This window comes from Triticum aestivum, chromosome 1D, assembly GCF_018294505.1.
Source record: "Triticum aestivum cultivar Chinese Spring chromosome 1D, IWGSC CS RefSeq v2.1, whole genome shotgun sequence".
Classification (NCBI taxonomy): domain Eukaryota; kingdom Viridiplantae; phylum Streptophyta; class Magnoliopsida; order Poales; family Poaceae; genus Triticum; species Triticum aestivum.
In genome coordinates, this window is record NC_057796.1 from 466,794,645 (window position 1) to 466,808,991 (window position 14,347).

At 46.5% G+C, this 14,347-nt stretch overlaps 1 protein-coding gene and 1 long non-coding RNA gene across 2 annotated transcripts; one reads left to right on the forward strand and one right to left on the reverse strand.

Moving 5' to 3' along the window:
* Window positions 1-5,098: 5,098 nt before the first annotated feature.
* On the reverse strand, window positions 5,099-6,546 carry LOC123176184 (uncharacterized). The gene has a single exon (XM_044590526.1). It carries the CDS (start codon window positions 6,455-6,457, stop codon window positions 5,324-5,326), a length of 1,134 nt encoding a protein of 377 aa, XP_044446461.1. The 5' UTR covers window positions 6,458-6,546; the 3' UTR covers window positions 5,099-5,323.
* Window positions 6,547-10,316: 3,770 nt separating this feature from the next.
* On the forward strand, window positions 10,317-10,876 carry LOC123176196 (uncharacterized). The gene is made up of 2 exons (XR_006488404.1): window positions 10,317-10,488; window positions 10,586-10,876. It is a non-coding gene; the product is annotated as an uncharacterized lncRNA (long non-coding RNA).
* Window positions 10,877-14,347: the final 3,471 nt, after the last annotated feature.

A 14,347-nucleotide genomic window follows, 5' to 3' on the forward strand; every position in this document is an offset into this window, starting at 1 on the left:
CTTAGATATACATCCCTCTAATCCTCTAAGTGATCACGTGATCCAAATCAACTAAACCATAACCGATTATCACGTGAAATGGAGTAGCTTTCAATGGTAAACATCACTATGTTGATCATATCTACTATATGATTCACGCTCGACCTTTCGGTCTCAGTGTTCCGAGGCCATATCTGCATATGCTAGGCTCGTCAAGTTTAACCTAAGTATTTTGCGTGTGCAAAACTGGCTTGCACCCGTTGTAGATGGACGTAGAGCTTATCACACCCGATCATCACATGGTGTCTGGGCACGACGAACTTTGGCAACGGTGCATACTCAGGGAGAACACTTTTATCTTGAAATTTAGTGAGAGATCATCTTATAATGCTACCGTCAATCAAAGCAAGATAAGATGCATAAAAGATAAACATCACATGCAATCAATATAAGTGATATGATATGGCCATCATCATCTTGTGCTTGTGATCTCCATCTCCGAAGCACCGTCATGATCACCATCGTCACTGGCGCGACACCTTGATCTCCATCGTAGCATCGTTGTCGTCTCGCCAATCTTATGCTTCTACGACTATCGCTACCGCTTAGTGATAAAGTAAAGCATTACAGGGCGATTGCATTGCATACAACAAAGCGACAACCATATGGCTCCTGCCAGTTGCCGATAACTCGGTTACAAAACATGATCATCTCATACAATAAAATTTAGCATCACGTCTTGACCATATCACATCACAACATGCCCTGCAAAAACAAGTTAGACGTCCTCTACTTTGTTGTTGCAAGTTTTACGTCGCTGCTACTGGGCTTAGCAAGAACCGTTCTTACCTACGCATCAAAACCACAACGATAGTTTGTCAAGTTGGTGATGTTTTAACCTTCGCAAGGACCGGGCGTAGCCACACTCGGTTCAACTAAAGTTGGAGAAACTGACACCCGCCAGCCACCTGTGTGCAAAGCACGTCGGTAGAACCAGTCTCGCGTAAGCGTACGCGTAATGTCGGTCCGGGCCGCTTCATCCAACAATACCGCCGAACCAAAGTATGACATGCTGGTAAGCAGTATGACTTATATCGCCCACAACTCACTTATGTTCTACTCGTGCATATGACATCTACGCATAAAACCAGGCTCGGATGCCACTGTTGGGGAACGTAGTAATTTCAAAAAATTTCCTACGCACACGCAAGATCATGGTGATGCATAGCAACGAGAAGGGAGAGTGTTGTCCACGTACCCTCGTAGACCGAAAGCGGAAGCGTTAGCACAACGCGGTTGATGTAGTCGTACGTCTTCACGATCCGACCGATCAAGTACCGAACGCACGACACCTCCGAGTTCAGCACGCGTTCAGCCCGATGACGTCCCTCGAACTCCGATCCAGCCGAGTGTTAAGGGAGAGTTTCGTCAGCACGACGGCGTGGTGACGATGATGATGTTCTACCGACGCAGGGCTTCGCCTAAGCACCGCTACAGTATTATCGACGTGGACTATGGTGGAGGGGGGCACCGCACACGGCTAAAAGATCAAACGATCAATTGTTGTGTCTTTGGGGTGCCCCCTGCCCCCGTATATAAAGGAGCAAGGGGGGAGGTGCGGCCGGCCAGGAGGAGGCGCTCTAGGAGGAGTCCTACTCCCACCGGGAGTAGGACTCCCTCCCTTCCTTGTTGGATTAGGAGAAGGGGGGGAAAGAGGAGGGAGAGAGGAAGGAAAGGGGGGGCGCCGCCCCCCTCTCCTTGTCCTATTCGGACTAGGGGGGAGGGGGGGGCGGCCCTGCCCTGGCCGCCTCTCCTCTTCTCCACTAAGGCCCACTATGGCCCATTAAGCCCCCGGGGGGTTCCGGTAACCCCTCGGTACTCCGGTAAAATCCCGATTTCACCCGGAACACTTCCGATATCCAAATATAGGCTTCCAATATATCAATCTTCATGTCTCGACCATTTCGAGACTCCTCGTCATGTCCGTGATCACATTCGGGACTCCGAACAACCTTCGGTACATCAAAACTCATAAACTCATAATATAACCGTCATCGAAACTTTAAGCGTGTGGACCGTACGGGTTCGAGAACTATGTAGACATGACCGAGACATGTCTCCGGTCAATAACCAATAGCGGAACCTGGATGCTCATATTGGCTCCCACATATTCTACGAAGATCTTTATCGGTCAGACCGCATAACAACATACGTTGTTCCCTTTGTCATCGGTTTGTTACTTGCCCGAGATTCGATCGTCGGTATCCAATACCTAGTTCAATCTCGTTACTGGCAAGTCTCTTTACTCGTTCTGTAATACATCATCCCGCAACTAACTCATTAGTTGCAATGCTTGCAAGGCTTAAGTGATGTGCATTACCGAGTGGGCCCAGAGATACCTCTCCGACAATCGGAGTGACAAATCCTAATCTCGAAATACGCCAACCCAACAAATACCTTCGGAGACACCTGTAGAGCACCTTTATAATCACCCAGTTACGTTGTGACGTTTGGTAGCACACAAAGTGTTCCTCCGGTAAACGGGAGTTGCATAATCTCATAGTCATAGGAACATGTATAAGTCATGAAGAAAGCAATAGCAACATACTAAACGATCGAGTGCTAAGCTAACGGAATGGGTCAAGTCAATCACATCATTCTCCTAATGATGTGATCCCGTTAATCAAATGACATCTCATGTCAATGGCTAGGAAACATAACCATCTTTGATCAACGAGCTAGTCAAGTAGAGGCATACTAGTGACACTCTGTTTGTCTATGTATTCACACAAGTATTATGTTTCCGGTTAATACAATTCTAGCATGAATAATAAACATTTATCATGATATAAGGAAATAAATAATAACTTTATTATTGCCTCTAGGGCATATTTCCTTCACGTTCCCTCATCTCTAATGCCCCTGGTGTAGGTTGTGGCTAGTAGCAAAGTGCAGGAGCGGTTTCCCTCTGCACTAGGTTTTGCTTTGGTTTCATGGCTATTCATGTAGGTAATGGGTTTTTATCCCTTTTGTGTATTTGGGGTTTTTATGTCTCATTTCTTTCTTTTATTTCTTTAATCTGTTCAGTTTTAATGTACTCCCTCCGATCCAAAAATAGTGTCATGGCTTTAGTTCAATTTTATAGTTTTATTAGATCAGAGTGAGTATTTTGTTTCATTTTTCTTACCTTTAATTTTTTTGCTTCTTCTTAATTTGTTTTTCAATTCATGTTTCTTATCCCTTTCCAAAAAATCATGATATTTTGTAAAAAAATCTTGAGTGAACATTGTTTTTATATGCCATGAATATTTCTTATAACTTGCATAAAGAAGTTTTTGTAATTTATGAAGATTTTTAAAATGTGTTGACATTTTTTTAAATGGTATGTACATTTATATATCATGCACATTTTTTAAATGGGACGAACATTTTATATACCATGAACATGTTTTAAAAATTAGGCGAACACATTTTTATATCTCATGAAGATTTTTCTAAATGTGATGGAGCAAGTTTTTGAACATTTGAATATATTTCGAACAAAAATCACTATAAGAGAGCAGGGGCGGAGTTTAACATACTTTGGTCTCAACTGTAACCTCTCCAAATGCATAGCCGACTAACAAGGCGAACACTGAGGGAACTTCCTCACCGTTGGATTCGGGCCAGAAGCGATCTGAGTTGTCGTTACAGGCGTGTAAGGCCGGACCATCCAATTAGGGCTGGAAGTCATCTGAGTCGTCGGTCCAAGACGTGTGTGTTCTCTCTCCACTATTGCCACTCGACCCTGCTTGATCTTCTTGGGCCAGTGGAGCAGCCATCAGGTGTATTCTTCAAAGGGGAAACATTTATCACTGGCCGACCGGTCACACCGACGCGCTCCGATCCAGCGACCTACCCTTCGATCTCGCGTGCGTCACACAACATGTTTACTACGCAGCCTGTTCGGGGCCACGTGACTCCCTTGTCTGTTCACGCGGGTGGTTCTCCTCTCGTTCTCCTGAACTCCTTCCCCATTTTTCTTCTCCGAGCACACCGAGCAACAATTCATACCGCCGCCGCCCATTCATGCCCCCGCACTACCGCCGCAAGTTGTCTCAGCAGCCACTGCTGCGAGCCGCCGTGAGTTGTCCTAGCTGCAACATCAGCCCCTGCGCCCATCAGAAAAAGAGCTGCAACTAGCCGTCGCGGATACTGGAAACTGCTACCACAAGTGTTGGCAATGGCGACGCTCAGCGTTGGGTCTCGTCAGGGAAAAACTACAATCAGCAAGACGGCGAGCACCGGTGTTGTGTCAGACGGCCGCCATTTTTTGGGTGTGATTGTTTTGCTACAACCGGTCCGAATTTTTGCTATCATCATTTTTGTTTTTTTGCTATCACCGTTTGTTTTGATTTTTGCACCCCGTCTTCGATTTTTTCGCTGGATGCATATGAGACCACTCCAACTTTTTTGTTACCACTGTCTTCGATTTGTGCTACCACCGTTTTTGATTCTTGCTACCATCCCAGCCTTTGATTTTTTTTTCTGGATCCACCTTTTTTGCTCGGAATCATTCAGAATTTGCAACCACTGCCTTTGTTTTTTGCTACCATTACATTTGATTTTTTTTTTCACCACCCCGTCTTTTGATTTTTTTTGCTGGATCCATTTTTTCCCGGAAGCAACGAATTTGTTGCTACCACCTTGTCTGCAAACGGCTAGAGCGACGACTTTCAGCGAAAGAGCTGCAAACCGAAGGCTGATCTTTTGCTGGAACCGGCACTACAATTTACCGCGTCGGGCGAACCAGTGAGCACCGGTGTTGCAACCGGCAAGCGGCGCCGATGAGCGGCTCCGGCGAGCTGCCAGCGGGAGGCGGTGGAAGGTCATGGAGTCGTGCGCGCGAGCGAAGAGGGGATTTTTTTTCCTCTGAATCTGACGGTTACATGTGCCTGTATCCAACGCTATAGCGCTCACAGACCGGCCCTAGCTCCGAGTGCCGCTCCAACAACGGAGACCCATACCCTCCTCTCCGTTACCCGTGCGTCCCCCCTAGCTCCGAGTGCCGCTCCATGCCCGTCCCCAATCCGCCGGCCACGCTGCGCTGCTCCACGCCCCCGACCTCCGACCCGACCGGGCACTCCCGGCTCGACCACGTCGTTCATCGCCCGACAAATGGCCTGCTGCGTGCGTCTCTGCACCGGATCTCGTAAACAAACCATGCATGCATGCACTGATCTGAACAAGTGGAGTACACGTGCACGCACGCACGTACTCAAACACTGGGAGCGAGCGAGGGAACACGGGCACAGACGCCACAGTTTTTTGGCCAGGCTAGGAACCTGAAAACAATGATAGATTTTCAAAATGGCCTCGGGGGTCTCGATCGGCCACCCCCACGGGGCCCGACCGCCCGCGACACCGCCTCGGCGAGCCGCCCCACCCGCGCAGCCACGTCCGGCGGCAGCGCCACCGCCGCCCGCCGCGCCTTCCTGCTCGGTCCCAGCAGCGGCCCCAGCATCTCCACCACCTCCTCCGCGCCCCACCGTCCCCTCCTCAGCTCCCCGCAGCACCGGTCCACCGTCAGCGTCAATGCCACATCCACGTTCGCCTCGCCGTTGGGACCCGTCATCTCCTCGACGTCGCCGGCTTCCCACCCGCCGCGTGTCAGCGCGGAGCTTGCCTGCTCCAGGCTGCGCCGCAGCCACTCTGGTCCCGGCCCCGCGGTGGTGTTCGTGGTCGTGGCGCCCGTGGGGACGACCTCCAGGAAACGGTCCCCGGCCGCGGCGGCGTCGCTCCAGAACTCGATCCAGCGCGGAGCCCTGCCGGTGACTGAGTCCAGGCTCCGGCGCGCCGTGTTCGAGGGCGTCGCGGGGGACGGCGTCACCGGCGCGGACAGCTGGCGCCGGAGCGGCGGCGGCTCGGCCTCGGCGGCGAAGGCGCGCAGGAGGAAGTCGGCCACGTTGGCGCCCGCGAACGTCACGCCGGAGTCGGACACGTGGAACACCGGGTTTCCCACGAGGCAGGGCGTCGCTGGCACGTAATGCCGGCCGCAGAGCGGGACGAGGGGAGGCGGAGGCCGCCCCGCGCGCCGGCCGGGGGCGAGGGGCAGCGTCGCGGCGACGGCGGAGGGGACCTCTTGCGCGGCGAAGCGGAGGAGGCGGAGCCCCGCGGAGGACCGGTAGCACGGGAAGTCGTCCCCCGAGGGCACGCCCAGCGCCAGGAGCTCGCGGAGGTCGGGCGGGAGCTGGACGCCGCCGAGAGCGGCCTCCACGAGGGCAAGCTCGGTTGCGGAGAGGCCCGGGAGGACGGGAACCCCGGCCGCAGCGAGGTGAGCGAGAACCGCCGCGGCGGAGGGCGCCGCTGCGGAGGGAGATGGAGGAGCCGGGGTACTGGGTGCCGAGGCGCGGGTGGAGAGGCGGCGAAGGCCGGCGGCGTGGTAAGGATGGGGCGGGAGGCCGTGCGGGAGCGTCGGCCGGTGGTAAACGTCGACCATTGTTAGGTCGCCGGCGAAGTCGGCGGGGAGCAGGAAGTGCCGAAGTGGTGTTTGGAACTTGGATGCGGAAGGCTGTGGCGGCTTTGGTGTGTGTTTGGTAGGAGTAGAAGAAAGATCGTCGAAGAAACAATATAAGTAGTGAGAAAAAACTAGTACTATATACAATGTCAATATATGGACTTTAGTTTGCACTTGGTATGAATAAGGAAGTAAATAATGTTGTCGCTAAATGAAAAATAATAATTAGAAAAGAATAATTAGGCAATTATGCCATTCCAATTCCAGAATTTTGCATGCCCGGTTACTTTTTAGGGAACCATGCTTAGTTACTACTAGAGGGTGATACATGCTTTGCCGCCCGTGTCATGAGATAAGTTTGCGGGCTCTTATGGTTAGAGGTGAGCACTTTTGCATCGAAAATCAAAGAATCGAACCAAACTGAGTCGATCGATATTCATGTTTTATTCGGTTTATAGTGTTCAGTTTGATATTTCCATCGCTAATTGTTTGTGTTTGGGCGTATGGCTTGCTTTCATTTTCATCCTACATAAACCAAATTAACCATCCATATACACCGAAATGGATCTCCATTTTCTCCAACTTCCCTACTTTGGTTGCACTGGTATGCATGACCTTAGAGCATCTACATTAAGACATAGCAAATCCAAGTCCTCAAACTCCCGCAGACGTGCGCGGGCGCGTCCGAGGACACTGACCGGGCACGCCTTGTATGTTGGCTTCCACCACACACGCGTCCCTCATACTTGAAACCTCAAAACCATGCAACATACGTAAAACATGATCAACACGCAGTTCACCCGATCAATATTTCATCGCCGGACAGAAGGATCATAGTTCATCGGAGTTCAATGGTGGACATTGCAAATCCATAGTTCCATACTACAAACTACTTAAAACAAAGATAAAATATAATTAGAACGGGGAAGGGCAGAGGAAATCACCATTTCCTCGTCGGCACCTTCCTCTTCCGGTCGTCGGCGCGGCTGTGCCGCTCCTCCATGTAGGCATCGGCGTGCAGAGGTGTGTCATCATCGGAGCTGGAGGTGGCTAGCTCGGAGTCGGAGCTGCACCTTTTGCTCGGCAGCCTGCGGAGCAGGAGGCCCCGCTCCTTCGCATGGCGGGCCTCCTTCGCCTTCGCCGCAGCCTCTTTGTTTGCCTCGCGCTCCAACATCTCGAGGAACCAGCGGTGGTCGGGTACCACTTTCGGAGCAGAGGGTGGTGGTGGTGGGTGGCGTACCTGAAGGAGAAGAGCAGAGCAACCGGAGCTGCGCGCCGAGCGGGAAGGGCCGGTGACGTCGCCGGTGCTGTGTTGAGGGCGACGAGCGCTAACGAAGTAGGTCCGCCGTTGCCGGATCCACCTTGGTCGAGCTTCGAATGCCTCAACACGCCATGGAGGGCGACCTCCTCCACATCATCGAGCTCCGCTTCGCGCAGTAGGCTCGCCCAGTCATCGTCGGAGCAGGATTCCCCATCGGAGGCAGCACTACTTCGGGCCGGCCATCAAATGGGTTCGGAGGGGATCGGAAGTGGAGTGGGCGGAGAGGGGATTGAAGTGGAGTTCGGATTGACTACGGTCTAGGGTTTTTCGTATGGGGATATCTATGGGGCACACGTGGGCTAGGCTGGGCCAAGCCGACATGGCGGATGCGCCCGAGCTACCCCATATCCACCCCATATTTTGGCTGGAAATGAGGGGCGCCGGGCAGCCCGGGCATTTGAGAACGGTTTAAGGCACCCGTCTGGGTCTTTGTTGACTACCGACCAGTGACCGGGCCGTTCGCCCGGGCGTTTGGAGATGGTTTGGGGTGCCCGGCTGTAGATGCTCTTAGGCCTATGTATGATGCACCACCCCACACACAAAACCCAATTCATTCGTGCCACTGCCTCTCAAAATCAGTCTTCTTGCACTGGTTTTCGTCCCAAAATGACTCCAATCTCTCAACCTAGTTGCGTCCCAACCTTGAGGTTAGATCTACTACTACAAGACCTAGCTACAACAGCTCTCCGACAAGTGCTCATGTTGGCTTTGATCTCCAGCTCCTGGTCTTTCCGTTCTAGCTCTCCCCCAGCGGTAACACGTCGCTGGTCTTCCATTGCAAACCCACCGCTCGAGGAACACACCACTCGACATAGAACCAACAAGCTATGGCGCTAACCCCTCACAAGCAAAAACCCAGTTTGCCCCTCTAATGGTAGTGAAATAACCCACAACCGAGGGAGGTACTCTTTTTATGCAACACATCGAATGACGACCAAACACACACAACCCAAGACGCTTGCTTCGGTTGCCTGGCTAGTCGCCCTATTGGGCCTCAACCCATCCACGAGACCAAAGTAGAGAGAATATTTAAAAAATATTCCAAAAAAATGTTCACGAATTTTAAAAACATTGTAATAAATATAAAATGTTCTTGAATTTAATTTTTTTATGAATTTAAAAAGATGTCCATGAATTTTAAAAATGTTCACAAATTTAGAAATGTTTGTGAATTTCAAAATATGTTTGCAATTTTAAAAATGTTAAAGCATTTAGAAAATGTTCCCAAATTTAAAAAAAGTTCCCTGTTCAGAAATGTTCATAGATTAAAAATTTGTGTATTGATGATCGTAGGAGCGCTAGGTTCAAATGCGAATAGGTGTATCCCACAACGAATGCACTCCCCGGCATGTGGGACTACGAATGCAAAAACTATTTCGATGTACATGGAGGCTTCATTTATAGGGAGCTTAGTAACTTAAGAGATGCCTCCAAAAATCTAACAATTATCCAAAGCACATTCATTTAGATTTTGCAGCAGGGTTGTCAGATAAGTCGTGTTCTTCAAGGCGCTAGCAACACGAGACTAAGACCCATATTTTGGGGGTTTCCTTCAACTGGTATGGAAGGTTGTTAGATGATTTTTTTACACATTCAAAACTGTTATGAAATCAAAATAATAGGAAAATTTATTTGAATATTTGAATGGTATCAAATTTGTGTCAAAATAATGTTATGTGATATTTATCAAAAATTTGGATAGTAAAAATACGCCTTGCATTTGGTAAAGGAAGTAGTGACACACAACATGTCAAATGAATATTACACATTCAGTGTTACTCATTCTTTTAGAATCTTACATAAAAAAGTAAAGTAAATCAATATATCAAGAAAACGAAATAAGAAGCTCCATAAGATTTTTTCGAAGTTAAGGCTTATGCATCTTCCCTACAAAAATGCATCTGCATGTCTCCGGTGAGGAAATTGTCACCAAACAACACACAAGCGATCGGGCTGCTCTTTCTTTTATTTTGAGGGGCCTCTAGCATTTACTTTCTTACATTGATCAAGATACTACTACATGATCTTGGATTTAACAAGAGCCTCTGGCATTTATTTTTCTGCATTTATCAATATATTATGTGATCTTCGATTTAACAAGAGCCTCTATCATTTCTATTCTTAGGTCTATCAAGATGATACACGATCTTAGGTTCGAAAAGATGCCATATGGTCTTAGCATTGTGATGCCAACATTAATCTGAGAGAGGAACACACGATTACAAGATCATGTATAATTGGGTTAATAAAATGCCCTACAGAGAAATGCAAGATCTACACATTTATATAATGTATATGGTATATAGCTTAAGATCACTGGGAGTGCCCTTAACAATGTGATAGAAGCATCAATCTGGGAGGGCAATGCATAAATGAAATATATTATGGCATTTTTTCTAAAGGGTTCTTTTATTAATTTTAAAAGTAGCATTAAGATCTTAAATCTTATAGAATCAATCGCTCGAATTGCAAGATTGGGTCGCACCTTAATATAAACCCACTGCAGGGAAAGAGATCTGCAACCATTGTACTGAAACAGTAGCACGAGGACAGCCGAAGGAAACTGAAGCTACCTCCTCTTTTCTCCTGCCCATGGCGCTCGCCGGTAGCAATGCACACCCCACGGTTCTTGTCCTCTTCCTGGTTCTCACGATGATGATGCCCTCCTCGCCACCGTCACGCTGCCATGCACGTACGTATGGATTTCTCCTTGATTTTATTCTGCATTTTCGGTTTGATCAACTTATGAGGTAGTACGTGGTAACCTTGAGTTGTTTTGATTCATGCAGTTAGGATATGGTCGTGCATCAATGCTGCGGTGCAGCCCTGCCGTGTAGTGACGTGCATGGCTGAGTGCGAAGCCAGGGGAGCTGCAGGACCTATTTCTCTTTCCCGCTGCAACCACACTGTCCACCCCGAGCAGTGCTGCTGCAGGAACGTCTAGCTCAACTCAGTGTGACAGCCATGACGGCTAAGCACCCCTTTGAGCCGCTTTTCATTCTGGCATAGCCTGGTTCTGTTGCTTATTCCAATGAGCTTGTTGCTTATCGTCTACAATAAACCAATATTTTTGGGGTTTCCTTCAACTATGTACTTTCTGACATGATTTTTCTATATAATCAAAACTGTTATGAAATCAAAATAATAAGAAAATAATGTTGAAGATTCAAATGGCATCAAATTTGTGTCAAAATAATGTTATGTGTTATTTATCAAAGCTTGAATTTGGGTAGTCAAAATACGCCTTGCATTTGGTAAGGGAGATTGTGCCACACAACAACATGTCAAATGAATATTACACATGCAACATTACTCATTCTTTTAGAATCTTACATTAAAAAAGTAATGTAAATCAATATATCAAAAACAAAATGCAATAAAACTATTCGTTCCATAAAAGTTTTCCGAAGTCAAGGTTTACGCATCTGCCCTACGCATATGTATTTGCATGTATCATGTGAGGAAATCGTCACCAAACAAAGTGCAAAGCACCTGAGCTGCTCTTTCTTTTATTTTGAGCGGCCTCTAGCATTTAGTTTCTTGCGTTTATCAAGATACTACTACACGATCTTGAATTTAATAAGAACCTTTGCCATTTACTTTCTTTCATTTATCAAGATATTACATGATCTTCAATTTAACAAGAGCCTCTAGAATTTCTTTTCTTAGATCTATGAAGATGATACACGATCTTAGATTTGACAAGATACCATATGCAAGGTTTTTGGAATCGTGATTCTGAATCGTTTCGGAGCTCTGGTAGGATCGCAAATCATAGAATCTTAGTACTAGGATTATAAAAACGTAGATTCTATGAACCCAAATCATAGAACCATAGGGGTTTTTCGATCATAAGGTCGTAGAATTGTACAACAAAATCGTGATTCTGAAAACCTTGACCATATAGTAATAGCATTGTGATGCCGACATGAATCTCATAGAGGAACACATGATTGCAAGATCGTGTAGAATTTGGTTAATAAAATGCCCTACAAAGAAATGCAATATCTACACCTTTATATAACGTATACGATATATAGCTTAAGATCACCGGGAGTTCCCTTAACATTGTGATCGAAGCATTAATATGAGAGGGACAAATACATAAATGAAAGATATTATATCATTATTTTTAATGGGTGTTTTCATTAATTTAAAATGTAGCATCAGGATCTTATATCTTATAGAATCAATGTTCGAGATGCTTTGTACTTTCGCTGAACTTTGATAATAGATTTGGGCCATTTTTGAAAAAAAAGGATCTTATATCTTATAGAATCAATCGCTCACGTTGCAAGATTGGGTTGCACCTTAATATAAACTCACTGCATGGGAAAGAGATCAGTAGCACGAGGACAACCGAAGGAAACTGAAGCTACCTCCTCTTTTCTTCTACCCATTGCGTTCGTCGGTACAAATGCACACTCCGCGGTTGTTCTCTTCCTGGTTCTCACGATGATGATGCCCTCCTCGCCACCGTCACACTGCCATGCACATACGGATCTCTCCATGATTTTACTCTGCATTTTTGGTTTGATCAACTTATGAGGTACGTGGTAACCTTGAGTTGTTTTGATTCATGCAGTTGCGCTATGGTCGTGCGCCAATTCTGCGGCGCAGCCCTGCAGTACAGTCAGGGGCGGACCCAGGATGAAAATGTCCCAGTGTCCATGCCTAAATTACACATATGTGGACACCAAGCTATGTTATGCTTATGCATAAAACTAACATATGTTATGCATAAAACTAACGTACTCAACCATTGTAGATATCCAGTAGTAAAAATGCTTATCAAAATACTGGTCTACTTGTAACCGTAGTTGACTATATGAAGTTTTTTGCCCAAGTTGAACAATAACGCATAAAAACTTTGAAGACAAATTTAATCAGCTAAGGCTACACTATTTATGTTTGAACAGGCTAACATCGAAACATAAAATAAAACATATTGATTGAATTTATAATTATGAAGATGCACTTACTTACTTACATTATGTTGTAGGAATACCGAGTTGTGCATTCAAAGGTCGAGGAATAATCCATATAAATGAGAACCACTTGAACTTGATTCTTACTTACCAACACGAGCAAATGGTAGTAATTCAATTCTTAACTGTGGCATCCTTGAAACCTAGAAAAAAGGTTGTATAGGTACGCACTTGGACTTGATTGTGCTCCCTCCGTAAAGAAATTTAAAGGCGTTTAGATCACTAAGGCTCTTATATTTCTTTACAAAAGGAATAGCGACTTGCGGTACTTCTATCATCAATTCACTAGTAGAAAACAGGGCATTGGTTCGGCCCTCGTAATACCATTAATCCCGGTTCGCTCACGAACCGGGACCAAAGGAGGCAACTGTCCCGGTTCGTGAGCCCAGGGGGCCGGCCGGGCCACGTGGGCCATTGGTCCCGGTTCATCTGGACCTTTTGGTCCCGGTTCCACGCACGAACCGAGACCAATGCGCCTCGCCCCTGGCCCATGACCATTAGTCTCGGTTTGTGCCACAAACCAGGACTAAAGGGTTGGTCCTCGTTGCGGTCAGAGTTCAGTCCCACCTCGCCAACCGAAGGGCGCTCACACCGGTTTATAAGCCCGTCCCTCTCTGCCTTGTTGAGCTCCTCTCAAAGTGAAAATAGATGCCCTTATACAGGGATTTTGACCTAAATTCAGAGTGAATTTCTTTGAAATTCATAAAAATTTATTATGAATTTAGGTTGAATTCTCTCTATAGGCGCATCTATGCTCATTTTTTTATGTTGGGGTTGGCGATCTTTACAGACTTTTTGTGTGTTGAATATGCACCATTCAAAATCAGTCTCTGCTTTGAATGGTTCATTTTGAACACACAAAAAAGTCTGGAGTTCAAATAAGTTCAAGAAAATGAAATCCCTTTGTAACAGATGAGTTTTCGTCCGAAACCCTCATACTTCGAAAGAGATTGTCCATTTTGTTCACGAAGTGCATCCAGCTTTTGCCGTAACCCTCTCAACTTTTTAGCACATGCTATGTGGGTGAAATGATGATACCATGCCAACTTTCAACCTTTTCAGAGCTCATTTGTAGGGCTTTTTAATTTCAGGGTCATTTAGCTCAAAACAATCCGTCACTGCATGAAAAATAACAAATGAAGTCAGAAAGGGTTGAAAATTGATGATGTGGCTTTGAATGGTGCATTTTGAACACACAAAAAGTCTGGAGTTCAAATAAGTTCAAGAAAATGAAATCCCTTTGTAACAGATGAGTTTTCCTCCGAAACCCTGATACTTCGAAAGAGATTGTCCATTTTGTTCACGAAGTGCATCCAGCTTTTGCCGTGACCCTCTCAACTTTTTAGCACATGCTATGTGGGTGAAATGATGATACCATGCCAACTTTCAACCTTTTAAGAGTTCATTTGTAGGGTTTTTCAATTTCAGGGTCATTTAGCTCAAAACAATCAGTCACTACATGAAAAATAACAAATGAAGTCAGAAAGGGTTGAAAATTGATGATGTGGCTTTGAATGGTTCATTTCGAACACACAAAAAGTCTGGAGTTCAAATAAGTTCAAG